The sequence below is a fragment of the Musa acuminata genome, chromosome BXJ1-10 (genome assembly GCF_036884655.1).
Source record: "Musa acuminata AAA Group cultivar baxijiao chromosome BXJ1-10, Cavendish_Baxijiao_AAA, whole genome shotgun sequence".
In the NCBI taxonomy this organism is placed as follows: domain Eukaryota; kingdom Viridiplantae; phylum Streptophyta; class Magnoliopsida; order Zingiberales; family Musaceae; genus Musa; species Musa acuminata.
This window is the reverse complement of record NC_088336.1, coordinates 33,481,701-33,509,680: the sequence shown is the minus strand read 5'-3', so window position 1 is coordinate 33,509,680 and position 27,980 is coordinate 33,481,701. Positions and strand designations below refer to the sequence as shown.

The 27,980-nt window shown below is 36.7% G+C and overlaps 2 protein-coding genes across 3 annotated transcripts; both read left to right on the top strand.

Moving 5' to 3' along the window:
- The first annotated feature begins 278 nt into the window (after positions 1-278).
- Positions 279-8,519, top strand: LOC135594619 (uncharacterized). Of its 2 annotated transcripts, none has more exons than XR_010480145.1 (8): positions 279-424; positions 1,664-1,913; positions 2,813-2,936; positions 3,135-3,481; positions 3,573-5,346; positions 6,645-6,895; positions 7,776-7,976; positions 8,170-8,519. XR_010480145.1 is itself a non-coding variant. In XM_065084951.1 (8 exons), the coding sequence occupies exons 1-7, from the start codon at positions 339-341 to the stop codon at positions 7,845-7,847; spliced, it is 2,904 nt and encodes a 967-aa protein (XP_064941023.1). In that variant the 5' UTR covers positions 279-338; the 3' UTR covers positions 7,848-7,869; positions 8,170-8,519. The 2 variants fall into 2 exon arrangements, 1 of the variants encoding a protein (XP_064941023.1); XM_065084951.1 differs by having other exon boundaries at positions 7,776-7,869.
- Positions 8,520-13,067: 4,548 nt separating this feature from the next.
- Positions 13,068-19,606, top strand: LOC103969484 (putative hydrolase C777.06c). The gene is made up of 10 exons (XM_009383021.3): positions 13,068-13,375; positions 14,763-14,898; positions 15,113-15,240; positions 16,100-16,247; positions 16,336-16,441; positions 17,065-17,123; positions 18,192-18,227; positions 18,319-18,428; positions 18,692-18,753; positions 19,305-19,606. The coding sequence occupies exons 1-9, from the start codon at positions 13,155-13,157 to the stop codon at positions 18,747-18,749; spliced, it is 1,002 nt and encodes a 333-aa protein (XP_009381296.2). The 5' UTR covers positions 13,068-13,154; the 3' UTR covers positions 18,750-18,753; positions 19,305-19,606.
- The last annotated feature ends 8,374 nt before the right edge of the window (positions 19,607-27,980 follow it).

The following is a 27,980-nucleotide window of genomic DNA, read 5'->3' as shown; positions in this document are numbered from 1 at the left end:
GCCCATAGTGTCTCCTACGATCTTGGAGACCGGGAGTTATCGTCCGTCCGATCGACGTACTCTTGCCAATGGAAGTGCAGCCACCACCGTTCATCTACCCGCGGAGGGGTCCAGGTGGCATCGGATGAATCGGGCGGCTACGATCGCTTCTCTGTTCACCTGACGCATACGAAGGCGGGGATTGTGCGTCAGTTTTGACGGTCCAGATCGCGAGGGCACCACGTTGGCGCACATCGCGTTTCTCGCTATAAAAGCGTCCGCGAGGGACGAAAGGTGCGACTTTTTTCTTTATTTTCCTTCTCCGTTTCAGAAAGAAGAGGAGAGAGGGGGAACGCGGGATGAGGGAAGAGGTCATAAGCTCGGGGACGGCGGACGCCGTCGCGCTTGCTAGGTCGTCTTCTCCTCCTCCCACTCCTGCTGCGAGGTAAGCTTCTCTTCTGCCACTCTCACCTTCTCGCTCTCTATCTCTAGGGTTTCGGTGCTCGATCTCGAGGGTTTTGTCATTGTCTTTGATTTGGTTTGATTTTTTCCACGACTCCCCGATTCGAAGCCCTAGGGCTCCTTTCGTGGCTAAATCCCCAAAATCTAGCTTCTTCTTCGTCTTCAAACCCTCGAATCGGGAGGAACTAGGTCAAAGCTTGCTCATTTTGAGTGTTGGACTGGTTAAAAGTGGATCAGAAATTGTGCAGGTGTTTTGGTTTTTGCAGTGAAAAGCTTCGGATTTTAGGTTTGTGTTATAAATTCCTGGTGATCGCTAATGAATGTGATTTGAGCTGCTAGTGTAGTTATTACTGAAGTAGCTTTTATTTCGAGGACAATACTGAAAGGTATTACTGTAGTTAGGACATTGAATGTCTAATTAGGAATCTTTCTCTAATATTTGCTCATTCTGATTCTTATCTGTTCTCTAGAGCTGCTAGATAAATATGTGGCCTGCAAATTTTTTAGGGAGAGCTCTATAGAAGCAGAAATGAGAAATCTTATAGTGCTAACTTGTTAATGATCCCTGTATTACTGTTTTAGGCAATAATTCTTTAAGCTAGAGAAATAGTCAAACACTTTGGTTCTTTTAGAGTTTGAGACAAGTAACATTGGTTTGTTTATGCTAGAAGGAAATCTATCAACACAAGGTTCATATTATGCTTTATGTAATGGTACTCTAGTCACTCTCTCACCCATTCCCAAGTGTTTAATACCATCCTAATATGTTTGGAATTATAAAAACTTACCATATATGCTATGGTGTATTTGGTTGTTTATGAATATTTTTGGTTATTTAATTCTAACAGATGGCAGATTGGTGTTATCTCTTCACTGTGAATATCTGCCCTATCAGACATTTTTTTTTTAGATCTCAAGGGAATTATAGATTCTATAGCTTTACTGGATCTGAACTATGTTAACACTTCTGTTTACATTGCTTCACTTATTTTTCTTCTTGATACATAATTATCCACATTTAATGGATAGTTCGCACTTCACAGGGAATACAACACTTATTACTTAAAGATCATCAGATTCTATTTCCATCAGAAACATTGTTGTGAAAGAACCGTGTGCTTAAGATTGTTAAAGACAACTTCTTTATTTTTAAAGTGTTTCATATTACTATTCAATTGAGCTGTAGTGTCTTTCTTCTCAAGAATAATGTCATTTATTTTAGTTCTGCTGGGGCATCCTCACCAGCTGCTCCAACAAATGCAACCAGTATAGATTGGCTTGGTAGTGGTCAGGGTTCCAAAGTGGGGTCTCTATCTTGTATTGATCCACAGCCACCTCGGACTTCATTGAGCACAAATGCTGGTGGCTCTGTTTTGGGATCCTCAGAACCTCAATGTCGACCCTGGGAACGTGGGGATCTGCTTCAGCGACTCAGCACATTCAAGCCTTCAAATTGGTTTGCAAAACCAAAAGTTAGTGATCAAGCCTCTTCATATCTTTTGACTGGGTTTTCATTGAATCATTGAGATTTCTGCTGATAAAAATAATAACACACATTATTTTATTCTTCATCATATAATTCCAATGAGAATATATATCTTTTCCATTGACATTCGGTATATCATCAAGATCATGTTTCCCTGCTTGATGTTGATTAAGTAAACAAGCTTCTTTTGCCAAATGCAAGTAGTATTTTTGGTTGATGTGGTTATATATAACTAGGTGTGAGCTGGCAGTTTCATGGAAACAATGTCATGAAGTGAGGCCTATAACAGTTGGAACTTGCAGCAAAAGAAAACATGCTAAGAGAAAAGAGGAAAGTGATAACATAAACACTAGAAGTCAACACTTGTATCTTATGTCCACCCTGAGCTATAGATGAATGCCAATCTTCTGTTACTCCATCTGGTTATGGAATGCATGGTTGTTTCCTCTTTTATGTTCAATGAAAGGGTAATAACTACTACTATAATTTGAACTATTTAACCCAGAATTTTCCCTTCTAAGTCTCTTAGTCTCTTGTTTGTACTCTATATCTCATTTTCTTCCCATTTTGAAATGTCTGAGTCCAGAATGCTTAAGGCAACTAGAGTCATGGTATACTTTTACTTAATGTTGTGTTTCCATTTGTTCATATAAGTGTAAGATGTCTCTGCATAATAAATATGCTGTGCATGCATTAACATGTATTCTTACAAGAGTTACTATGAGTTGGTCATTGTCCTGTCATTTCAGCGCCATGAACCAATTTCTCTATGCACTTACCCTTCTAAGATTCCTGCTAGGGAATGTTAGCTTTCTCATTTACAAAGAAAATTATACCTTTCCTTGTTCTTTTGGTTTGAGTGCATTATGAATGCTAAATCTGCAGGGAGCAGGTTCACTATCCTGTGCTCGCAGGGGGTGGATTAATATCGATACAGATATTATTGAATGCGAGTCATGTGGTGCTCAACTCACTTTTACTATATCAGCATCTTGGAGTCCCACTGAAGGTATTATCAGACATTACTTGCATTTGCATCATTATCTACTAATCTCAGCAACCTACCTTCATTTTATCTCATTATTTAATTATGCAATATTTATATTTATAAAATTGGAAACTCTAGCAAATTGATTAATTATGACATTTTCCCTATTTTGTTTTGTCAAGATGATGTAATGTTCACATATTTTGTGTTCTTTAATAGTTGATCGTGCTGTGGAAGCATTTACGGATCAGCTTGATGCTGGCCACAAAGTTAATTGTTCTTGGAGAGGAAACTGCTGTGCTGACAGCTTGGTTCAGTTCCCTCCTACCCCTCCATTAGCACTTATTGGTGGCTACAAGGACCGCTGTGATGGCCTTTTGCAATTCCCTTCACTTCCAATGATAGCTTCATCTGCAATTGAGACTATGAGACTCACAAGGAGTGTTCAGATTGACCGCTTTCTATCACAGCCAAGTGCTTTTTTTTCTGGGGAGCTAGGCTGTAAAGCAGACAGCACGCCTGGAAAAAGAATATCTCGAGATCCTCCCTTTTGTGACTATTCTCATGTATGTTGTTGCTATTCCTTCATATCTTCATTGGTTGATTATGCACTTGTTACTTCTCTTTAGTTTGCTTTTTTCTTGTAATCTTGTCCAGGCACAGAAATTTATAAGCCTTTGTGGATGGGAGCCAAGATGGCTACCAAATATTCAAGATTGTGAAGAAAATTCTGCTGAGTCTGCTAAAAATGCGTGCTCAGTTGATCATACTAAAGATGAATATGATCATTCAGACTTTCATGTCCTTAGTAAGAATCAATTGTCCACCTCTAGAAAACAAGACAAAGGAAAGGGGAAAGCACCCATTAAAGAACTGAAGTACAATACAAGGTCACCTTTACTTGATTGCAGCTTATGTGGAGCCACTGTCAGAATCTGGGATTTCCGCACAGTGCCTCGTCCTGCTCGTTTTGGTCCCAACACAACTGATACTCCTGATGCTGGAAAAAAGTTGGCACTGACGCGTGGAGTAAGTGCGGCCAGTGGTATCAATGGTTGGGTTGCTGCCGAGACAATGGCAAAGGAACAGATTGACGAAGCAGCTGCAACAGCGGATGATGGTAAATCACCATCAAATGCTGGTGTAGATTTGAATCTTACAATGGCAGGAGGACTAACATCCAATCATTCTGGCATGCCAGCACTGTCTGAGCATTTTGAAGATGGTGGAATGGGAAGGGATCTGATAATTGGCCAGCCTGCTGGAAGTGAGGTTGGTGACCGGGCAGCTTCCTATGAGTCACGGGGTCCAAGCACAAGGAAGCGTAGCGTGGAAGATGGTGGGAGCACAGTTGACAGACCACAGCATAGGATTCTGCGTGCTGACAGCATAGAAGGAACTGTCATTGACCGTGATGGTGATGAAGTTGATGACGGCACGCAGGATTCAGATGGCCCTAACAAACGTGCTCGTGGCTTTGATATCTTTGATTCATATCATCCACCATCCAGGATAGGTTCATCTGGTGCTGGGCCGAGTCGTAATCTATGCTTTGATATCGACATAGATGCGAACAGAGTCGAGTCCTATAAAGAAGAGAGTGATATGGCTATTGGCTTCCCATCACATAGAGATTCTGCTCGGGCATCCTCTGTTATTGCTATGGACACAATCTGTAGTGGTGAGGAAGATTCAATGGAAAGTGTTGAAAATTACCCAGGAGATGTCGCTGATGTTCGATATCCTTCTCCTATCATGCATAGGAATCTTGACATGAATGATACTTGGGGTTCAAACTATAGCAATCAAGTACAGCAAAACACATATAATCAACCTGCTGCTGCAAGTGTTGCCAGGGAAGTTGGAGGCAGCAGTACAATTGAGGGGGAAGAAATTGTAAATGCAGAAACTGTCACAGCTCATGCAAGGGATAGGTTCAGTTTAGGAATTAGTGGAGGTAGCGTTGGTATGGGTGCAAGTCATGAGGCTGAAATTCATGGGGTTGATGTATCTGTGCATAGAACGAATAGCATTGTAGGTGATGCAGAACCAGTTGCTGAAGTCACTGAAAATCTAGGGCAAACTGGTGAATCAGCCCCAGGACCAGCACTAGTGGATGAATTTGTTCCAGAAGCCGTTATGAGAGAGGATCCTCATGGTGATAGTCAAGAGATGATGTCTCGATCAGTTGGAAGAGCTGATAGTGGTTCCAAGGTCTATGGTTCAACCAAAGCTGACTCTGTGGAAAGTGGGGAGAAGGTTAGTCACACCCTGGGTCCTGATAGCAGTGCACATCCTTCACTTTCTTGCAATGCTATGATTTACTCAGGTTATGAGGTATCCAAGGAAGAGGTAACACAGACTGGCAATGCATCAATCACTGATGATTATGCACTCATGGTGTCAAGCCATCTTCCTAGAAATGGGATAGGTACTTTATTTTATCATTCCTTTACTGCATCTCGTGTTTAACTATTACCAAAAAGCCTACTTCTGCAATTTAGTTTAAAGATTTACTTGGAATTTAATATTGAGTTTTAGGAGTTCTTTCTATGGTTAAATTTATAAAATATAAGCTACAAGTTCTCTTAAGTTGTTATAGTTGTGTTGCAACTTGCAGTACCAGTATTTGTTTTTTTCATACTTCATGCCATGATTTTGTGCATACATAAAATGCTTTTTCTTCTTTCTCCCTGTCAAAGATATGCTGATGTTTGTATTAGGCATGGTTCATAATAGCCACCACTCATCGGTACATTTAGTTCTTAATTGTTTGATCCATGATCGGGACTCTGGATCATAGAATTTCTCTTTGGTTGAGGATAGATTTTACAACTTGAGACATAAACCTTATCTTATGGTTTGGTCGAAATTTGACAGGTAGACACAAATGTATTGGGTGGTAGGTATCACAGGGTACCTATACCATGTTTTTTGTATTTTGATGGCTGTCACTCACAACCCATTCGTATTGACACTAGATTGATATTGTAAAACTTTGCAAGGTTTAAAATTTCGTATCGTATCGGTGTATCGAGTTTTGTTTGGTATGGTGCGGTACATTGTACCGAGCGGTATGCCAGGATGTACCAAGCAGTATGTCTAAAAAAATATATATATAATTAATATATAAAAATATAAAAAATATATTTTTATGTAAACAATATAAAAATCAATATATAAAATATAAAAAATAATATAAAGATATTAAAAAAATGTGTATGTAGCCTCGGCAACAACTCAATCAAAATATGACTATAAACACAATCCAAAAAGAGGAACTAAAGCCGTGTTCAAAATTTTATCTGAAAACTCAAGTTTTAACTAAAGAAGACTCGGCCTAACTAGACCCATATGAGAGTATAATATAATCCTTCGTGGGTTACATATTGTATCTTTTCGGGGAAATCATTCGAAGAGTGGTACTAAGAGGTGTTAAAGTTTTCTTGTTATATTCTAGAGGTAAAATCTTTTGCTGAAACTTTGAAAATCTGTTTCTCCAGATATTTTTGTTTTTTCCTATCTATCAAACATTAGACAGGAGTCTCCCCAAGATAAAACAGGTTTTAGTGAAAGCTTCCATGCTATATTAAGCGCATCCTTAGCCACAATTTGTTCCGTTACTATGTGCTTGTGCAATCTTTGGTTAATGATCTTTTGTCTTCATTATGTTTTATGGAGCTTTCCTGTAATACTGGATGCAAAATTTGGTATTTGCTTTATGAACAGTGAATGGGGAAAATGAATATGAGGTGGAAACTGGAGAGTTTGATCCGATTAAACACCATAACCGTTATTGCCCATGGGTTAATGGAAATGTAGCTGCTGCTGGTTGTAACAGCGATAGTGGTTCCAGCTCAAGCAATTCAGAAGTTCATTGTGGTTGGGAACTTACCCTGGATGCCCTGGATAGCTTTCAATCCCTTGGTCATGTTCCGAATCAAATGATGCAGTCTGAATCTGCAGCTTCTCTATACAAGGTGAATTCATCAGTTTCAATTAATTTTTTGTACTTTCAGAACTTTTATAGTTCTTATTTCCTCTCATGTTCTTCTTTCAGTATGAACATAGGAAGAGTCTTACCTGTTTTTTCTTGAGTGTGGCATGATACTGATGTGAATGCTTAATATCAATCTGTCACACCCACAGAAATGTATAGCAGGGCCATGTTGACATGACAAATTTGAACTTGTTTTGGTCTAAATGAGGATGGTCATCTAAAGCTATCTTTTTAAATCTCCCATTTTGGGAGGGAGGAGTTTTTCTTTTGACAAGTTTACTATTACAGACATTGTCTTCGACTTATAACACTTCATTTCAGCCTTTATTTCTCATAGATGTAGAATTGCTCCAAATGTCTGCACAAATATTAATAGCTAGAATAAATTGTGAGATGTTTCCTGATCTTGTGTTTTTAGGTCAAAGTTGTTCAAATGCCTGTGGTTATTTTAGGCAGGAAACCCTTAAAAGTCTAAATGTATAGGCGGATGCCTAGAAGAATTTCTTTAAGGTACTATCAAGCTAATATTGTTGAATAATAAATATGTATAGAGATGCATGATGGTTGGCCAGTGCTTAAAAATGAATTGTGCAGAATAGAGAAGATCTGGCAATATATTCAAGTTTATTGCACAAGGATAACAAATAGATATTTTCAATTGTATTATATTTAAAGGAACTAGTTGGAAATGTCTAAGCAAACACCCTAAGGTTGTTTTGTAGTTTTCTGGTACGACTCTTATTTGTCATTATTTTGGACATGATCTTTGATATTGTTGTTTAGGTTCTTTATTGGTAAAAGGTTCTTAATATATGTTCTCCTATTGGTTATCAACCCTTTGATGTTCTCCGTATGTACAGGATGACCATGTGACTCCTACACAGAAACTCTTGACGCATCATTCTGCAAGTAAGAGGCAGGGAAAACATTGATCCGTTTGTCGCAATTTCCTTGGTACGCATATGTTAATTTAATTCAACTACTTGCGCTATTGATGTCAATACTTAAAGGAAAAGGTTGCTGGTTCTTAGGATCTGCGACAGGGAGTCATCTTGTTCCTGGTTTGTACCAAAGTCTTCTTTGACCATAGCTGCTAAATGGAATTCTTGGTTCCATCATGCAGTACACGCAGCTGGCACTGCAACTTCTTTCCAGCATATGCATGACTTATCTGCTGTGCATTGTATTCTACTCTGACCTTTAAGAAATCTATGGTTCAACACTGACTGCCTACCCTAATGAAAATTTTTCCAGGTCATCCTCAGCAGGCAGGGTATCAATCAGTCGCTGCGATCAGACATGATAAGGACTTTGTTCATGAACGTTCTTAGAACCGAACCGAACCGAACCGAACTGAACTCTTTAAGGTGCTCTTTGGCAGAACCTAAGTTGCTTTTCGAAAACATTTAGACTTGTGCTTCTATCATGTTTACAGACATATGCCTCCGATTGTTTTAAGCGCCAGCGTTGAATGACTTGCACTGTATTCCTAAGTTAGATATATTTTCAAGAACCTAATGGAGCTACCTAGATTAGAGACCTGCACTGAAGGCTTGCTCTGTATTCTTAGATTATTATCTTCAATAACTTATTGAGTTGTTCAATTTTTCTTTTTCTTTTTTTTTGTCTCTTTCCTTTTTGGTGCCAGCTAACGCTCGAACTCCGGAGGAAGTACGGAAAGCTGTTAGTTGCCAAGGTATGATCGATTTCTAAATGGAAGATTTTTCAGCATGATCATCATATCCTTTATTATTTTTATTATTTCATACCTTGGGATCTCTTCTTCGATTGAACAATTCGTTTGAAAGAAAGGAAAGTAAGCAAAGCAATCCGTTCGGATGTGTGCATATAGAATAGACTGGCCTTAGAGATCGAGCGAATCAGTGTAGGGGCCCCACTTCGTGACGTGTGAATTAGAGTAGTGATTTAAGCGCCTCGCCCACTTAAGGCAACCCATATAGTCCAAGTCGATGTTCCCCCTATGGTAGTACTCGCACGTGAAGGAGGCGGCTCGGGGGATTGACCAACCGGGTTGGGTTTATTTATCGGGTTCGGACGGTGAGTGTGAGGAATAAATTCTTATACTTGTGTAGGCGACGTATTCGCCATTATAATCTTTAATATTACAAAAATGTATGAAAATAAAATTATTTATTTTATTTTTAATAAGCTTTATATAGATAGAGAATCATTGAAAGCATATAGAGCAAGTAATCGTTCCAATATTTCCTTGTGCATATAAATGTACAACATCACACAAATGAATCAATCAAGCCTTTAATCCTATATCTCTTTTATGGCATCAATAGGGCTCCTATTGGTTCCGGTATAGGCCTCTGGTTATTATTTCATCTCAACTCATATTATTGATGCATCTACTCTAATTCTTTTTAAATCATCAAAAGATGATAATTATGTATTTTTATAATCACAATTCACTGGTCTTCTATTTGAATATGATATATTAGGTTACATCGATGGATTCTTTTGTTGTCCGTCTAAAAGGATTTAAATACCATGAGACCCAAACTCGATGGCAAATCATGATCACAAACTATAGCTATATCAAAATCATCTCATTCTACAAGTTATTCAAATTTCAATCACAAGCTCTAATTTTTTCATCTGTAGTGTAAGTATGATTCGAGTTTCAAACCATCTTCATCAATTGCTCTTGCTCACCATATGCTAGAGGAAACCACCATTGTTGATTATGTATAAACTCAAAAAGTCATTATAGATTATTTAACTTTGATAGGTCATCCCTTAAGCGATGGAGAAATCATCGTTTTTATACTTGCAATGGCTTAAGAAATGAATATAATAAGCAAACAAAAACAAGCTACAATCCAAGTAGGGAGCTCACCAATGTTATTCGAAAAATTATATGATAAACTATTTGATTATAAAGTATATATAAAATGATAGAAAAAGAAGACAAGACTAACAATCACAATCCTGTTCAACCAATGCAAAAAGAACTTTAACAAATGGTCAAACAAGGTATCTCTAACTTAAAAAATCTATCCATTTAAGTCAACTATAATAGCAAAATACCCATCACTTACATCACTTACATTGGTTTCACAATATTTAATTTCACACACGATCATCTCTTAACTCAATAATATTTTGTGTGCACCACATTTGAAAAAAAAAAAAAATATATCTCTATCTCCTAATTTTATAAATAAAATAATATTTTTATTAAGTTCTTTCTTAACTCGTTTCTTACGAAGAATCTAAGCACAAGAGCAATCTTGGTTTAAGGCGATATCAACTTCATAAATTATCCAGCCAATTATCTTTGTTTCAGTTGGTGTCACAATTGATGTATGATATAATTGTTTTAGCCCTCCATCATTCTTTATTTAACAACAATTAATCTCTTGCTACTCTCTTTTCTTTGAGTTTTAAAATTGATAAAAGTTGCTTATTATGACTCATGCCTTAGCAATAAAAGTTACATATTATTTTTCTCAAAATGTTTTCTATATTTTGCTCCAAATCACTTGAAGTTATTTACATTATTGTTTAAAGTCCTACCCCAATAATTTTCTTCGACAATTTTAGATCTTATGTTATTTTCATAGATTATTTCACCGAATAAATATGACTTTATCCTTTCAAACATAAATTTAAAATTATCTTAGTCTAATAGAGAAGGTGAATACTAAACCTTAACATGTTACTTATAATTTATAATATATAATATCTCAAATCATTATCACACATAGTAACTTATTGGCTCCATAAAATAAGAACATCCACATCTTTTGATCAGTAAATTTTTTAACTTTTGTCTACCTCATCAATCACACCCCCACCCTAAACCTACAACTCCAATCACTATTCAAATGACTATTTGACAAACTTTATAACTTTCATAAACTAAGAGTATTTGGTTGTTTATAGTATCCATGACTTCATCCCTGCATCTTAGATAATTTAAAATGAAAATTGAGACCATGTGTTTTCGTCAAGTACTCTATCGAATATCATGTCTTTTGATACTTTGATCCTTAAACTAATACCATCTTTATACCATGACATGTTCATTGAATCCATCTTTCCTTTCCAAAATCTTGCTCAAATAATGAGAGCTACTATCGCATCCATCCATCATTAGGTTTATACGAGTACACACCAAACTCCCTCAAGACTATATCCTATCACTCTATGTTCTATATCTCAATCACAAGTCCTCTTCTAGATCCCTACTCCCTTACTATTTATGCTCCATATTATCATACCTCTTCACCATATCACTATGTATCACCAACTATAGTTATGCTCTCAAAACAACAAGAGATGCCTTTGTATTCTCCTCGGTCAAGTGATATCATCGTGCATCAACCCGCTTGATCATATGCATGTTACTAACACATCACCAACTCTCATACCACAAATACAACTTAATCATATCACTGGACCAAACACAACTCTCATACTCCAAAAAATAGTATTTTCAAACCACATTAGATCCTTGATCTCCGTACTACCATAATATCTTCGCTCGAGCCTACCAAACCCACAAGCATTTCGTAATAATGTATATACCCTTGTGTTATCAAGCCTCATATAAAATATCATTAAATGTAAATGAACATATCAAATCAAGAAGAACCTAGATTGATCCATTGTCAAATACAAGCATGCATAATATCTCAAGTGTTTTACCAATGATCGAGCATTGATTTTACATATAGCTTTAGTCCTGTTGTCAAATTGATGATAATTCAATTTATCCTAAGTTTAGTTATCGCTGACATTTAGGACAGTTAGGTGTTAAAAATATTTTTTTACAAAGGACCTTGATTGATAATGTTTTTATATAACAATCATTTGGCTTTATTTATCCTTAACATCTCAAATATATATGCAAACGTTGGAAAGTTCTAAGAGTCTGATACAATGAACTTGGCTTATTCCTAATATTTATCAGCTTTATCAATTCTAAATCTAATAGCTACTTATTTATGTGGTGACAAGAGGGACAAATCATATACTTACTAGTTTACGAGGATGACAATTATAATTATTAACTTCCATTTGTTAGAGATCAAGTTACCATAAGACTCTATCACAAATTCGCTTGCTCATACGGGTATTCCACATGCATCCCTCCAATATTGGCATCTATAATGGAAGCTTAATCTTTTAGGGGAATGATAGTAAATCATTGGCGGATAGGAAATCATTGAAAATAGTAAATCTAGTGAGAAATGATTAATCTTGATATATTGTAACATCAATCCATGGTTCAAAGTGCAGTTTCATTGATTCATGAATACGATCGTCTCGTTGATTTATGAATACGATTGATGGATAATCAATCCTTCCTTAATGTATATATATAATATCACATAGAAATAAATCAATAAAATCTTTTATCCATTCATTCTTAATATTTTTTAAAATACATTAAAAGATGAATTCTTAAAAAAACTCCTAACTTTAAGATTTTTCACAAAGCACCTAAATTTTAAAAAATTCTCGTAGAATGTCTCTTTTTTCATAAATGATCATTTTGCCTATGACCCTCGTCGAACCTATCGTTACCTTCACCCTACACCATCGTCTTGAACCACCCTTGCCTTGCTCGCTTATAGCTCCCATGTGAGGGAGGAGGGGGAGTGAGGGTCGTTGTTGCCTTCATGGGCATTGTCAGCCACGATGACTCTTGTGCTCCCTCTTTCCTTGCATGAGTGCTACAAGCGAGGGGGCTAAGTGCGTGGGGGTTTGGTGGTGGCTACCCCACACGGGATAAACAGTGGCAATTAGGCTCAGGTTTAGGGTTGATAGCGATAATGAAGGTTGCATATAGTAGGCCCTCGCACAAGGGCTACTGATAATGACAACGGTGGCTCTCACACCCCTTCCTTGCACAATATATGCAAAGGCATTATCAATGGGGTTTGGAAAGACAAAATCGACTCATGTGAGGGTTACAGGTGATAGTGCAAGGTGGAGATGGAGATAGGGGTAAAATAGTCTTTTTACATAACAAAGGATATGTGGGAGTATATATATATATATATATATATATATATATATATATATATATATATATATATATATATATATATAAAGATAAAGGTCGGTAGGTATACGTGCATGAGCGTCTCTCCTGTCATCGCTTCCCCGAATAAAAATAACGGTCCTATCGCCGTTTACCTTCCCTTGACCTTTACTCTCCTTGCGCCCCCTCGTCTTTTTGTCTTTCCCCCAGAGAAAGAATGGGATCTCCGGACGGCTCCGAGAACGGAAGCTTTCGCGAAAAGGGGGGCGAGGGATCCATTGTCATCAATGGCGGTCGCTCTTCTTCTCTAATCTTTCTCGGCACCGGATGCTCGAGCTGTGTCCCCAACGCCAGGTGCCTGATCCAGCCCACCGATCCTCCCTGTGCCGTCTGCACCCAGTCCCTCTCCGTTCCCCCCGAGCGCAACCCTAACTACAGGTGGAGCCTCATTCCTGTTCCTCTGTCTCAGTCAGATCTTGCCGATTCTTCCTAGGTTTCGGCCCTCCCTTTGTCGCAACATCCTTGATTCGTAACCTTCCTGATGCATGGTGCTTGTCTTATTTTTCCCTGAATGTAGGGATATGCCATAAATTTTCTTGAATAACTGGTAGATGTTTTGATTGCTAGATGTGGTTTAGTTAGTTTCCAAGAAATTAGTGGACCATTCGAGGCAAACATTCGACAATCGTTGCGACGTCGCGTGTCGTAGAAAGGGCCTGAATAGAAGCCCACACAGAGACTAGAAGAGGAAGGTAGACAATCACACCATGCAACGCACAGGGATTTGCACTGGTTTGTCAGTTGACCCGTGTTCCACTAGCGATGATGAGGAGCAGCTTCCACCCTGAAGGGATAACGCACAGAAATGATGTGATCAACCCCATTACAAGAGAGACTCACCAACAACTCTGAAAAATTGAAGGCAGATAGAGAGGCTCCATCTTTAGTACTCTTGCGTCAACAATGGGAGGGCATGACTGAACTTGCTTCGAGATTTTTTTTCATACTCTTGACATTTCTAAATTATCAGTCTGAAACATGGAGCAATGGATACTACCACATATTAAGATTTGGATGGTGAGAAAGTTGTTCTGGAGTTGATGGTAGTTTTGTCCCTAGATATTTCACCAAATTTTCAACCGTGGCTTTGCTTTGTGTTATTATCATGTTTGATCCATGTTAAATTTCTTCAAATTGCTTCAAGGAATCTTAAATTGCTTCACAAAGACAGAGTATGTAGTTCAAGCAGTGGGTGCAGGATGTAAATGGTAAAACATGGGGATTTGCTTAAACTTATTAACCACTTTGTTGTAACCATTAGTGGAGTGCATGAAGCATGGGTTTTTTATGTGTATTACTGTTAAAGTCCTAATTAGGCTGGGAATGTGAAATCGAGATCTATAATTGGTCTTAAGATACTGTTGAAGAAGGCAACTTCAAAGTATCTGATCAGTAAACAAGCAAGAAACCAGTTTGCCTTTCATCAGTGTCTTGGATGCTCCTGGATCTGGTTTAATTATGCTAAACTAGTTCATCTAGAACTACAACACATGTTTTTAGTACAGTTAATGCAAGTGCAGGCTAAGCTTTTGACTTCAATGGTCCCCATTATTAATTTTTGCATGTTGAAAATTGTTACGGATTAAAGTGTGATTGAAGTAGTAAATATTTAAATAGATATTTTCTGTTTTTTCTGTCTAGATATGGATGACTAGAAAAAAGATCTAGTACATGGATCGATCTGTTTGTGAACTGAATTTAAATCCTGTAAACACTCCATAGTATTTTTACTCAGTTGCTAATTTTTCTTCGTCAATTTTTACAGATGCAACACTTCGCTTTTGATTGATTACTGCCAGGATGATGGTGTACACAAATATATCTTGATTGATGTTGGAAAGACCTTTAGAGAGCAAGTTTTGCGGTGGTTCATCCATCACAAGGTTCCTCAAGTAGATTCTGTGAGTATTGTGTGATGTGAATTCTTCAGCCTTGCAAATTAGTCTTGTTTCTTATTCATGTGGATGAAGTACATACCAATTATCGTTTCAAGCTATTCATGATGTACTCATATTTCAGGATTTTGAGTGTATTGTGGATAGTGTAAATGGATCATTCGACCAACTCTGTGTGCTATTTTTTGTATATGATCATTGAAAAGTTTCTGTTCTGCAGATAGTTTTGACTCATGAACATGCGGATGCAGTTCTTGGTCTTGATGATATTCGGGTGGTACAACCATTCAGTGCTACAAATGATATTGCTCCAACTCCAGTTTATCTTTCTCAGTATGCAATGGACAGGTGCTTTATGCTTGTGAAATTCTTGTTAGTCCTTTTTAAGTCCTTGTATCATGATTTTTCATGCTGTAACATTGTACAACTTCTTTATGTCTCTGTTATTTGAGGCATTGATAATCCAATTGTAGATCATAGTTTTGTGTTATTTCTTTAAAATTTATCTTAAGAGTTTAACAAATCTCTATATTCAATTTTTGTCTTGGTTATCCTTTTGAATTTGATATAATATATAATCTGCGAGTGTAAGAAAATTTTTTTTGTCTAGGTTATCCATTTCAACACTGCACGTGGGAGTTCTACAACAGGCAATAGTCTTAGTCCAATCTCCATCAAGAATCCAGTACAATGCATCAGACTAAATGGCTTACTAAAATTTTATTCCTACCAGGAACACATAAGAAAAAAATAGAGAAAGAAGGCTATGTGAAACTGTGAGGAAGAACAATGCCAATGCACCATTGTTGGCATGACATGATCTTCACTCTATTTGATTAACGAATGACCCGTTTTCACCTAATCAAAACTACCTGTTCATTATATATTTTAATAATATATTTAAATGTATTTTGTTATTATTTTTTGTTGATCTTTTTGGGAGTAATTAGAGTCTAGTTTTGAGTATATTTGGTGTATAGAAATCCTAATAGTATGGTTAAGCAAATTGTGAGACGTCGCAAATGTTTATGTGAAGATTCATTATACAAGATGAGCTGATGATATTCAATTATTTCTTTCTTAATTTTTGCAGTTTGCTATATACTGTTTGTTTGACAATGTTTATCACCATGTTATTTAGACAGTTCAAAATGGTTTGCTATAATTTAACCAAGTTCTCACTTGCTAATTTTCTTCTTTGAAACAGCCTTGCAATAAAATTTCCTTATTTAATGAAGAAGAAGTTGAAAGAAGGTGAAGAATTAAGACGTGTTTCTCAACTTGACTGGAAAATAATTGAAAGCGACCCCGAAAAAACATTTATGGCCTCAGGCCTAGTGTTTGTCCCTTTGCCAGTTACTTCAACATTAGACCTCACTATAAACATACCATTGCTTTTCATCCACATACCATTTTTCCCTCAACCTTTTTCTGGAACTGCAGGTAATACATGGTGAGGATTATATCTCTCTAGGCTTCCTTTTTGGGAAAAAGTCAAGAGTTGCATATATATCTGATGTTTCACGCTTCCCTGCTAGTACCGAGAATGGTATGTGCTCCTTGATTTGCTTTTGATGCTCTTGTTGTGTTTGTTTTTTAATTTTTGATGACTCAATAACAAGTGCATTTGTAGGGGTATTGGATGTTAAACCCATTCATGAATGATTTTTGCTATGGTAAGCCTTACATGAGATACATGTGATGTAGTTGTAGCTAAGTATTACTTAACGAGAAAAAAAATTTCTTTAGTTGGATGTTTCCAGCTTCAGATCACAGATCAGTTGATTGATTGGTTACATTTTTTAAGGAAACAAAAGAATCTGAAGCTGTCACATGACTATTTGTTGCAAGATGATGCTTGTTTCATGTTTCGAGATGAAAATATGCAAAAGATTAAGGGCTTTTCCTGTGTTTGGTTTTGTTTTGTGCTACCTGTTGTGCTTGCATTTGGACACTTGTTTAATATCCTATTTTACAAAACAACTTGATGTGTCTTGGGAACCTTGTTGAGTAGGGCATTTGTTGGGTCCTGTGTGCGTTACTATCATAATCATAGATGATGATTGATGAAGAAAATTTCAAACGATCTTGCTTTAGTTTCTACTTTGCTTGCTCAAGTGTCCAAAAGCTCCTCATCTTTTTCACTTCAAATCATGACTTGTTTCTCTGCAGTTATATCAAAATCTGGAGCAGGACAGCTGGATCTTCTAATCTTGGATACACTATTCAAGGTCAATTGACTTTGTCATCTAATTGTAATTTTTATGTATATTCACTTCTGTTTTATAAATTATGGTTTGTTCCTTCTTCTTTGGATTAATAACTATTTAACACAAACTAGCGCGTACTAGTCCCTCTTTCTATCTATATAATTGAATAGCCTTTGTTCATTGGAATCAGGTAATCCTAAAAGAATTTTTTTCTTTTTCCGAGTTTAGAATCTTTTACAACTCTCATATGTTCCCAAGTGCTAGCTAATTGTAAATTGTTAGTTTTGTATTAGAACACAATGGACTTAGATACTACAAAACAAGGTTTGCGATTTCGAATCGTTCCACTCATATCAGGCAATACGTACCAGTTCGCTTGTGAACCGGTACGCAAATCACCCACTACCGGGTGGTTCGCTCGACATAGCAGCTTGGCTGCAGCGAGGCTGAGGGAGAAGTGTCAAAGAAGGAAGAAAAAGGAGAGGGCGTTCGAAGAAGAGGGAGTAGAAGAGAGAGAATCGGGAGAACCTTGGCGCAAACTTGTTTCTACGCCCTTTCTCGATCCTAATCCGACGCCGCACTCCCTCAACGATCCCGATCCAGGAGGTAACGACAAGGAGAGTCGTAAAGAGGAGGATATGGAGCCACGGGGATAAGGGGAGGCAGCGACTAGAGTAGCGGAAGAGGCGGAGACGTCTGCAGCCTTCTTCTTCGTCGCGTTCTTCGCCGAAGGCTGCAGACGCCTGCGGCCTTCGACCTCTTCGTCGCCTTCTTCGTCAAATGCCGCAGACGAGGAGAAGAGGAGGAGGCGACGTCGCCGAGGCTGCATACGCCTTTTTCTAAATTTGTTATATATTTATATATTGATTTTTATATTTTTTATATTATATATATATATATATATATATATATATATATATATATATATATATATATATATGCATATCGCTCGGTACAACGTATCGTACTGAGCAAAGCTCGATACATCAGTACGGTACGAAATTTCAAACCTTACTACTGAGGCATTATGTTGTCAACTCTTGTTTAGATTTTGTGCTTGCTAATATGGTTATTTTCTTGCCTATACAGGAGAACTCACATAACGTTCACTTTTGCTTACCCCAGGTTGGCTTTAGTTTGAATTCTTTTAGAAGCCAAGGCCATTAAATTTTTTTATTCTTGAATCTAGTTGATTGTGGCTTTATGGTCTGTTCAGACTCTTGACGCTATAAAGAGAATATGCCCCAAGCAGGCACTACTAATTGGAATGACACATGAGTTTGATTATTACAAGGATAACATGCTTCTTGCAGAATGGTCAAGACGGTAAGATATCATGATATTCTTCTTGTTTATCAAATAAGATTATAGTTGCTATTCGCAATATCTGCCACTCCAAACTGTTAAATCCTTGCTTAGCAAAATCTCACCATTGATTTGGTTGAGAAGGCATTGTAAAAATTTAAAACATATGCTACATTGAGCTTTCTTGAATGTGGCATTGCAAAGTAGATATGTATATCTTTCAGATGCTTGCACATAATGCATCGTTAGCTGCTAGCTAACCTGGGGTAATTTGTTTTTTTCAGAGAAGGGATCCCAGTGCAGCTTGCTCATGATGGTTTACGAGTGTTCATTGATTTGTAATTAGGTATGATCTATGTACACTTGGTTATCTTTTGCTGCATAAGTGAACAACTAAGCATGTTAGTTTATCGTGCTTGGATAAAAGTCCATTTTAACAACATATGAAGAGTTTCGGTTTACTGTGCTTTAGATTGCAACATCACCAATTGTCGAACTTGCTTTTCTGGTGAACATGCTGTTATGATCTTCTTGGTGCCCTTGAAAGTTATTTAGTACCTCATTTGTTCTGTAGGTTCTGGACATAAACCTCATAACTGTGCCCACCAGGTTTTAGATTCCACTGCACATTTTACTTTTTATCCTATTGCAACTATGTTTCACCCCATTGAATTAGTTATCTCCATCTACAAGCGATAATACCATCTAATTTTGAAATCGAATTAAACATGTCCAATAAAAAGAAAAAAACACAGATAGACTGATTTTATTAAACATGGCCAGTATGATTTTAATACTGTAGGCTTTGGGGAGAGATGCAGACGTGACGATATTATCTTAAGCTTTTATACTTTCAGCTACAGAAATGATGATTGCTTTATGTTTTTTGTCCTACAGATTAAAAATATACAGCCATGTGGAGGTGGTCTTGTTTAGTTGCCAAGCCACCCTTTTATATGCCGTAATCAGTTTTACAAGGATCAGTTCTCCATTTGTTTTCTCTCATCAGTCGCTCACAGCGGCAGCTTACAAAGACATGCTTGATGGTATATGTTTTCTTGATACATTTTTCTTACGAGTATAGTGCGGATACCTTTTTAAGGAGTTGGACATCCACAAGACGCTTGTTTTTGAACTTCACATGAAGAAAAATGTCAGCAATTATGTGATAGAAATTTCATCAATTTCCTTCTCGCTTATACTGTTTGCTATGGATTTTTTTCTAATCCAATTTATTTATGTCTAGTTTTCTTAATGGTTTTCCTAATACTTTTAAAGCTGGAGTATTTCTTATGATGTTTTATCCTTTTGGAGGCGTTAGCGGCATAAGTTTTCTTTTTGCTGTTTGACTCCAAAAACCAGCATAATCTTGAGTTAATATACGATTTCTAGAGGCATCATAATCCAACCTGTACAGAATACAGAATTGGTTCGTCAGTTTCTGTCAGAAAATCTTGGAATCTCCAATCCGGAATCCCCGGCGGAGAGGCCGCCGAGTGGTGGTAGCAGCCGGAGGCACACCGTCGCGAAGTTTCTGGGCACCACCACCACCTCGAACCTCTCGTCCCTGGCGACGAGCCCCTCGAAGCGCTCAGCCATGTTGACGTGGCTCCCGATGAGGTTCCTGAGGTTGGCCACCCCGTACCTCCGCACCAGCTTCAGTGATCGGAAGCGCTCAGCCATGTTGCGGCTCGGCTCCTTCACCCCATAGGCAGTAGCAGCAGTCCAAGGTGGTGAAGAACCATTTGTGGGCGTTGAGGCTGAAGGACCACGCCGTCGATGAAGTGCCGCAACTCCGGGCAGATGCAAGCATTGCCAGCGTGCGCGGCGTCGACGTGGACCCAACTCCTTAAACTTCAACGCCCATAAGTTGTTCTTCACCGACTTGGACTGCTGCTGCTGCTGCCTGTGGAGGAGTTAAGGGCACATAAGGCACGGCAAAGGGCAAAATCGTGCGGGTTCGATCGTACTCATCCAAAACGGACAATCCCTCACACCCCCGAGGTGCACCGAGACAGACCAGATGATCCCCTATCAGATTAGAAACTTCACTATGGTCTGCTTCCGGCTGCTACCACCCTTGGGCGGCTTCTCCGGGTTTGAGACTGCAAACGCGATCGACACGAGGTTGCTCGACGCGGTGTACGTGACCGATGCGGCGATGGGAGGAGTCGACCTGATCCCGTTCGCGGTCGGCGCCTCGCCCACGGAAACAGATCCAGTTAATGGATTGTCGAACATGGTTGGCTACTGTCGAGCTTGCTTTTCTGCCGAAGCTGCTGTTAAGATCTCATTTCACTACAAACCCTCAAATCTAATCTTGAGTTAATGTTCGATTTGCAGAGGCATCAGAATCAAATCTCACTTTCCTATGGATCGTAGTACCTCAAGAGTGCGATCGAGTTCATAAATCTGCGGATGCCACAGCCGAGCAGCAGCTGCAGCTGTATCAAATGTGGCAGATGAAACACTCCCTCGCATTTACTGAGGGTGATTCCACAAGCAAACAGAGAGAGCTGCGTCTCGTTCTCCGGTGCTCATGTATGGTTTTATCGACAACGTTCGGCCCATTTAGTGGAGTTCTTCGATGAATCCAAATTATTACGAATTGAAAGTACTCCTTATTTCTTTTACTATCTTTTACTATCCAAATTTTAGTGGAGTTCTTCGATGAATCAAAAATAGAGACTTATCTATTATTACGATGAATCCAAATTAAGACTAGGAGTATCAATTCAAAAAAAAAAAAGGTGAGATCAGTAGATCTAAAAGGTTTAAAAAGAAAAAAGACGTCAGACATTAGAGTAAATAATTCTAATCAAATTCTTTCTATCTTCAAAAGTAAAAATTATCTATTTTGGATTGTTAAAATGAGAAATCTATTTATTCCATAAGGATTGTGAAATTTGGTAAAAAAATAATTTTTTGTTGAATACGACCTCCAAGATTCCAATATTACTAAAGATAAAAAAGATTGAACAAAAAGATACAAGAGTTCTCTAGGTGCTATGATAAATAACAGATAAGTCTTTATTTTTTTGAATTATGTCGGTATCAACATCAATGAAAACTTAAAAAATATTAAAAAATATGCTTAGAGGTACAAACAAGGTAAAAACTGAAGGCTTTAGATTCTTCAACATGAATTTGAAACTCTCGTGATGAAAGATTCTAAATCTATCATCAAGTTTTTTCTTAAAAATCACTTTTATTATGAATCAAATGAGATCAAAACCTAAAAGATCAAATAGTAGTAGAAAATTTTTTATGAAGTTTATCTCCAAAATTTTATATAATTTTTATTACTATAGAAGAAGCTAAAGATACAAGCATATTGTTTATTGATAAATTAAGAAGCTCACTTTTAGTTCATGTGAATATATATTCAAATGAAACTTCAGAACATGATATTCAAATAAAAATAGATCAAAAACATAACCAAAAGAAAATTTCAGTAATCATGTCTCAAAGAAGAGGTCCAAATGATAAAAGCTATGGATGATCTAATGCTCAAGGCAAGGGATGAAGCCGATCAAATAAAAGTTAGAGGAACCCAAATGAATGAATTTAGGTAGAAGGTAAAGGAACACTTGTTGTGAACACCAAATATGATAAAAAAATTTATTAATGATGTGTTGTTTATAGGGTAACTAATGAGAAAAAGGATATTATGTTATTTTCTATAATGAAAAAGTTTGATTTATGATAAGAAATCTATAACTTGATAGCAACTATAAGGATGATAAAAAAGTAAAATGTTTCCTTTATTATTTTAGGATTTCTTACATGTATTCACTACTATAAATCAATATTATGAGATAAAAGATATGGTATCTAAATTATGACAACTAGAACCATTAAATAAGAAGAATATGATAGTTGGTTTATCTAAAATTAAAAATAAAGATACTATTTGTGAATCTTGTTAAAGAACAATTAAAACTTATGCAGATATTTGTGGGACTATGCAAACTATCTCACATTGTGAAAGTAAATATTTTTTATTATTTATAAATGATTGCACAAAGATGATACAGGTATATTTTCTGAAAGAAAAAGCTGAAGTCTTCTCTATTTTTAAATTTTTTTAAGTATATGTAAAAAAATAAAATGATTGTTTTATTAAAACTTTATGTATTGATAGAGAGGTTGAATTTATTTTCAAAGATTTCTTTAATTTTTTGTAAGAGTATAGGCATTTAAAGGGAACTAGCTGCAAGCTACACCCCCTAACAAAAAAATATAGTAGAGTGGAAGAACCAAGTTGTAGTCGAGATCGTCAAATGTATGATTAAAATAAAAATAGTAACAAAAGAGTTTTAGAAACTATGAGTACAATAGAATATTTGTTAAACCACTTTCTTACTAAGACAAGGAAAACTATTAGGAAACCTACAAAGTATCACGTGTGTAGCGAAAGAACAAAAACAAAACTAATTTCTAAAAGAATAATATCTAGTTATCGTGTGAAGATTAATGCGGCAAAATCGTAAAACTAAAAAACCACATAACACATATGAGATGTTTTACCTAGAAGATATCATATATCCCTGAAAACATAAATCCAAATGAATGGACAAAAAAGGTCAGATGTCCTCCTTTCTAGTGGTGGTGATCCACACGGCAGATGAAGTGGTGATGCTTCTCCTTTTGCAGCACAAATCCTTGTAGACTTTGCGCACCACCTTGCAACAATGAACAACAAGGGTCAGCCCCTTCTTGTTGTCTTTTTGTGCCACCAAGAGGGCTATCGACTGAGGAGGAGAGGGAGGGAGGAGAATAGAAGATAGCAGCCAAAAAGAGTATAGCTCATAACCCCTTTCGTCCCCTCTTATTTATAGAGGTTCATGTCAACTTAACCCTAATGAATCCTGTCTTATTTGGTACTAGATCTTTATCTAATTATCTAAGTCTCTTAGATTAATGGATCTTTATCAAATAATCACTATTTGCTCTTATTGAGTCTCACTCAAAAGATCCAATAATATAGGGATTTATTGAATATCCAAAAAAATATAGGCTCGACAAATATCTCATATCCAAACCTTTACTTGTCGTAATATCTATCATATATGTGTGACCCTCTAGGCCTAATATCAAGCCGGTTGTGTATCACATCTATCAAAACTCCTTTTGACTTAGTGAAATATTATCTTCATAATAATTCACTCGACTCATCAACTATGGACGTACTATGCCATTATGTCATAACCCCTAGACGATACAAGGGGATCCAATTCATTTGACATGTTTGTCCTCAATTACTATATATTTATAGTTTCTTATCTATCTAATATTCTGAAGATCGTATATCGGGCATGGTATTATCAGGTTCCTATAGAATCTACGTAAGTCTCAGAATTCTCCTAGAGAACTTCTTCTCTCTCAATCCCAATGACCCTAACTAGATATTTGCTTGAGTGAGAATACATGAGATATTTCTCTTATGACAGCGAGACTGAATGATCCTCTATCGACACTCAATCACCCTCGTAAGGTTGACTATTACTCCCGATGACCATTTGTGCTAGATATAGAACTTCCGAACCTATAAGTCTGATATTAAAGAGTGGAGTACTCATACACGACATCCTTGGTGTCTCAAGTCTAAAGATCAGACACACAAAATTGTTGTATGATAATGAGGTATCATTAACCATCCAATATTCCATAAACATGTTAATCAGTGAACTCATTCTCTAATAAGCATATGCATTGTACCCATAGTGTTCCCACACGAGCGACTACGAAACTAACCACCTCCATCATATGGACAAGTATACAGCACATCGATCTATTCAGCTATCTCGATGTCCCTCTCGACTAATCTATGAACGAAAATATTTATGATCTATGTTTATAAATGAATTAATCTCATTATCATGATCTAATTCTCAATGCACAGATATAAAGACGTCACAATATATGCAATACACAACATAAAGTGAGAAAATACTAATAATAATAAAAAGTAATGTTACATATGTCATCAATATGTAACTAGCAAAAACATCTTATGAAATCATAGTTGAATAAAAAGCCAAATATAAGAAGTATTTGGTTGTGTTGTTTTCATGTTTCATATTAAATGCATGTTTGTGAGGTATAGTAATGAGATAAAAGATTTTAAACTTTATAATCCTACAACTAAAAAATTAATCAAAAATCGTGATGTTATTTTTAATAATAAGAAGTTTGAAACTCTAAAATAATTAAAATTTTAATAATTATAGAAGAAGTCGATAAGTCATATGATACATTGACTATTGTTAATACCTCATCTAATTTTTCTCATATTTTGAATAATTCTAATTCAAATGATTATAATACCTCTAAGAAAATTTTGTACTCTATATATATATATATATATATATATATATATATATATATATATATATATATATATATATATATATCAATTTGGTGATTTTACATATTTTGCTTTGAAACATACTTATTAACGATAAGCGATTAAAAAAAGTAAAACCCGGAAGTTGGTAGATTTGCCCCCAAAAAAAGAAGTAATTAGACTCAAGTAGATGTACAAGTTAAAATTTAATGCTCATAGTTTATTGTAAAAAATATAAAGTTCATTTAGTTGTCAAAGGTATGCTCAAATTTCATGTATCGATTTGTTTTAAAAAAATTTCTTTAGTTACTAGAATTGATTCAATTATAACAACAATAGTAACATTGATAGGTTAGAAAAAATAATAGATATATTAATTTGTTGTTAAATCTTCCTTCCTGAATGAAAAGTTATAAGAAGAGATTTATATGATGGATTAGAAATTAAAGGGCTAGAAGATAAAGTATACAAATTGGATTAAGTATTATATGACTTAAAACAAATACCAAGCGTATGGTGGAACAAAATTAATAAATAATTTCTTCAATATATTTTTTTAAAAAACTTAAGTGAGCCAACTTTATATATAAAAGCTCATGATATGAAAATTTTTATTGTCTATTTGTATGTGGATAATATGATTTATATTAAAAATTCATCATATATGCTTATTGAATTTAAGAAAAATATGATAATAGAATTTGAATTGATTGATCTAGGACTTTTACATTATTTTCTAAGAATAAAAATTATTCAGAATGTAAATAAAATTTTGTGTCAAGAAAAATATGCTAAAGATTTGTTATAAAAGATTTCATATCTTGTAAACCAGTGAATACTCCAACGAATATAAATAATAAACTTATGCTAGATTATAAAGTTGAAAAAATAGATGAGAAATAGTATAGAAGTTCAATTAGAGAGTTATTTTATCTTACACATTCAAGGTAGAATATTATGTTTGTAATTAGTTTGTTATCCAGATTCAGATTCAGTATTAATAAACATCAGTTTAGAATTCTCAATTATGACATTCGTTATGAATAGGTAAAGCGTTAGTAATAATAATTGATTGGTTATGTAGACGATGGATAAAAGCACTTTAGGAATTGTGTTAGCTCAGAAGTGATTTAATGAAAAATAAAAAAGTAAAAATATATTGCACTTTTGAAGTGAAGTATGTTGCGACTACAAGTATGATATGCCAAATAATCTAGCTTAAAAAAATCTAGCAAATCTTTTAAAAAAGATAAGATTGATCAATTAAAATATATTGTGGGAACAAGTCTATTATAGAAATGATGAAGAATCCTATCTTCCACGGGTGCACCAAACATATATTTTTTTACCTTCTCCCTCCGAGGAAGCCAACACAGATGCCTTCTTTCATCTAGTGTTTCTGATGGTAGCAGCGAGTCGTCATCCCTGATGCGTCTTCGTGTTTTGCCGGGCCGGGCCACGTGACCGTCACCCTGGGCTGGTGCATCAGCTGCCTGACCGGGAAGCTGGCGACCCCCACGGGCTCGTGCTGCGACGGCGTGCGCCGGCTCCGCAACATGGCGGCCTCCACCTGCGGATCGGCGCATCGCCTGCAACTGCATGAAGGAAGGAGCCGCCCACATCCAGACCTGAGAGACGACTCCATCAGAGCCCTCCCCGGCCCGTGCTCCGTTGCGCTTTCCTTCGCCGTCGGCTTGCAGACCGACTGCGGCACGTACGTATGGGTTTGTTCCCTCTCTTTTCCCCTCTACCTGTGTGCGGAAGCTGAGGGATTGCTTTTGTGCTGCAGAGGTTATAGCGTGAGCATGTATGCGTTGTAGCACAGGAAATAAGCCAAGCTGGCTTTGTTAAGGAAGTGTATACGGTCAGCAATACAGTATAGCTGAGTAGTTGTTGTTGCGACATGAAATCGAGAGGATGGTTGGGACCGTCCGATCGATGACGATGATGATGATGATGATGATGATGATGATCACAAGAAATCTAAATTTTGGAGATGGCGAAGCAGCACAGAACCAATTTAACCCGTGCATGGCATCTCATATCCAGCGGCAACACACGGTAGACGTCGCGACACGAAGCACATGATAAGATGAATCTATCTTATGACTTGGTAATGAATAGGTCTTGTGTCTTAATAATTAATTTATTATTTGAGATAAGTATTTTTATATCCATGAAGACAAAAGAATCCAAATATCAAAAGAGAAATTCTGAAATATAAAATTTAATTATTTTATAAACACTTCATGTATCTTTAAATTTTGATTGAAAAGATAATAACAATACATTTATATATAGTATATTCTCGTACACACCAATATAAAAATCCCTTATTTAAACACTGTAATGATCTCAATATCTTCCCCTCCTTTTTCTTTTGAACAGCAGAACATATCCCCTGCATCACTGAATTAAATATCGCAAAGATCTATTGGAAGTGCTTTCCGTCAACTTACTTGACTGCATGTGCACGATAATTAATGATGTTGGATTATGTTCGATTTTGTTGAACTTAAAATGCTTTTTTTACGTCGCTTAGTCATGCCTACTGTTGCAACACAGGGGGTTGCTTCCAGTATTTGATGCCGACCAAAGAACAGGTTTCCAATGATTACGTATCCATCACCATTTCATATACTGTACGTTATAATACATCAGACAAACAAGTCAATGTCGGACAGCACATTATACTATCGTGCCCTACTTTATTACTACGTATATACTGCCGGCCGAAAGCTGACATGAGCAGTAGCTGGTGGCCTCGAGCAAGCTTCAATGTGTGAGAGAGAGGAGTCCACGGCCATCCATGGATTCCATGTTTTCCAAGACACGTGCACGACTGTTGCTGTCGACACAGTAAACCCCCGATATAATATCTTTCTACCTTCCTCAGAAGACACCTAATGGTAGATACGACCAGTTTGCCACACGTACCGTGTGGGCCACTTAATAATGCACCGTATGCATTTACGCTGCTTTCAAAGACGCCCTTCTCAGAAATTTCCTGAGAGGCCTCGCAACAACAAATATGTGACTCTCTCTCTCTCTCTCTCTCTCTCTCTCTTCCCTCCATTTTCTTCACCGACAGATTATTCATCTCCAGTAATTTGCCGTCTAGGCTTCGTTCGTTGACTAATCATTCATGCAGTCTTCATCTCCTTCTACGATTAAGAGGTGCATTACTGAACAAACTTTAATCTAGGACGATGATTCATCTTGTG

Bases quoted from the DNA above. Each gene is read 5' to 3' on its own strand.
- LOC103969484 (XM_009383021.3), top strand. From the start codon at position 13,155: ATGGGATCTCCGGACGGCTCCGAGAACGGAAGCTTTCGCGAAAAGGGG. The intron at 13,376-14,762 runs GTGGAGCCTCAT...CAATTTTTACAG, and splicing joins GAGCGCAACCCTAACTACAG to ATGCAACACTTCGCTTTTGA. The intron at 15,241-16,099 runs GTGCTTTATGCT...TCTTTGAAACAG, and splicing joins TCTCAGTATGCAATGGACAG to CCTTGCAATAAAATTTCCTT.
- LOC135594619 (XM_065084951.1), top strand. From the start codon at position 339: ATGAGGGAAGAGGTCATAAGCTCGGGGACGGCGGACGCCGTCGCGCTT. The intron at 425-1,663 runs GTAAGCTTCTCT...CATTTATTTTAG, and splicing joins CCTCCCACTCCTGCTGCGAG to TTCTGCTGGGGCATCCTCAC. The intron at 1,914-2,812 runs GTTAGTGATCAA...CTAAATCTGCAG, and splicing joins ATTGGTTTGCAAAACCAAAA to GGAGCAGGTTCACTATCCTG.